At 73.7% G+C, this 1,191-nt stretch overlaps 1 protein-coding gene across 1 annotated transcript in view; it reads left to right on the plus strand.

Moving 5' to 3' along the window:
* AVPR1A (arginine vasopressin receptor 1A) overlaps window positions 1–825 on the plus strand; it is a gene marked incomplete at its 5' end in the record, with an annotated part of 8,022 nt that extends 7,197 nt beyond the window's left edge. The window contains one exon of the mRNA XM_012732271.1: window positions 313–825. Coding sequence (XP_012587725.1) covers window positions 313–825 — 513 coding nt within the window. The remainder of the gene's footprint in view (window positions 1–312) is intronic.
* Between the last annotated feature and the right edge of the window lie 366 nt (window positions 826–1,191).

Below are 1,191 nucleotides of genomic sequence, written 5' to 3' on the forward strand. Positions count from 1 at the left end.
GCGGCGGGCGCCGCGGAGGATGAGCGACACACTGGCACCTGCAGACCAGGGCGCGGTGTGGGGCGCCCGAGCGCAGAGAAGCCGGCGAAGGCCCCGAGCAAGTCCGTTGGCACAAACTGTCCCCGCAAGACGAGAAGTCCAGTCACGCGCGGGCCCGCCAGGGCTCAAAGGGGGCGGGCGCCCGCCGGCCACTGGGGTACCGCGGGCCCTGGGGCGGCGCCGCCTTCCCGTCCGCGGCGAGCAGGGCGCGGCCCGACAGCAGGCACGAAGCACCGAAACCTCGGTCCGGGCTTTCTCCTTCCCGCCGGCCAGTCGGACTTGCTGGTCGCGCCCAGAAACGGCAGGTGGGGAGGTCGCGCCCGAGGCGCGGGCAACAGGGCCGCGACGTCTTTGCGCGTGGGCGAACGGAGCCCCGACCCGGCTTCCCTCATCCGGAACCGGCGGCGGGGCGGGGCGCTCGCGGGGCGCAGACACCCAGGGGTCTCCGGGCTCGCGGGGGCGCGACGGAGATGCTACACCCCCCTGGGCCAGTGCTGGTCGCCCTCACTTTTCCGGGACCCCGTGCGGGCGGGGGCAGGCGGGGGACGCTTCGGTCTGCGGCAGACTCTGCGCTGGTCCGCCTGCGCCCAGCCCCGCCCGGCCGGACCCGCAGTGCCGGCTGTGGCCCGGGGCAGTGAGGGCCTGCGTCTTCTGCCCTCCGCGGGCGCCCCTGGTTGTCGCTCCAAGCGCCTTCTGGGCCACGCTTGGTTTCGCTTGCGCCCCGGGACTGCCGAGGCGAACCCCGGGCACGACGTGGCGTCTCCAGACTCAGCTGCGCCTGGCTAGTAGCTGCCATGGGCGCGGCCTGCGCGCCACCGTCCCGCCAGCACCCGTCGCCGCCCCCGTCACGGGGCGCTTGCAGACTGCTGTGCTGTTGGCCGGGTCGGGGACAGGGCACCCGCGCTGTGGCTGCCGCTTCCCGCTGTGATTTAGCGTCTGTTTGCGTGTGGAAGTCGGTGTCCTGCACCTTAACCCTCCCTTTGCCTTGTGGATGGGGCACTCGTGCATTTGCAGGCCGGGCACCGGCTTCCTCCGCGGGCATGCTCGGTGCGCCCACACCGGGGAGCATCACGCGCAGGACGCCGGCTCCGTGCCCGGCTCAAGGCCACGGGAGCGGCCGGTCCTTTGGCCCCTCCGGCTTTCTCCAGGCGA

Source organism: Condylura cristata, unplaced genomic scaffold (assembly GCF_000260355.1).
Source record: "Condylura cristata isolate star-nosed mole 26May11 unplaced genomic scaffold, ConCri1.0 scaffold00034, whole genome shotgun sequence".
Lineage (NCBI taxonomy): Eukaryota > Metazoa > Chordata > Mammalia > Eulipotyphla > Talpidae > Condylura > Condylura cristata.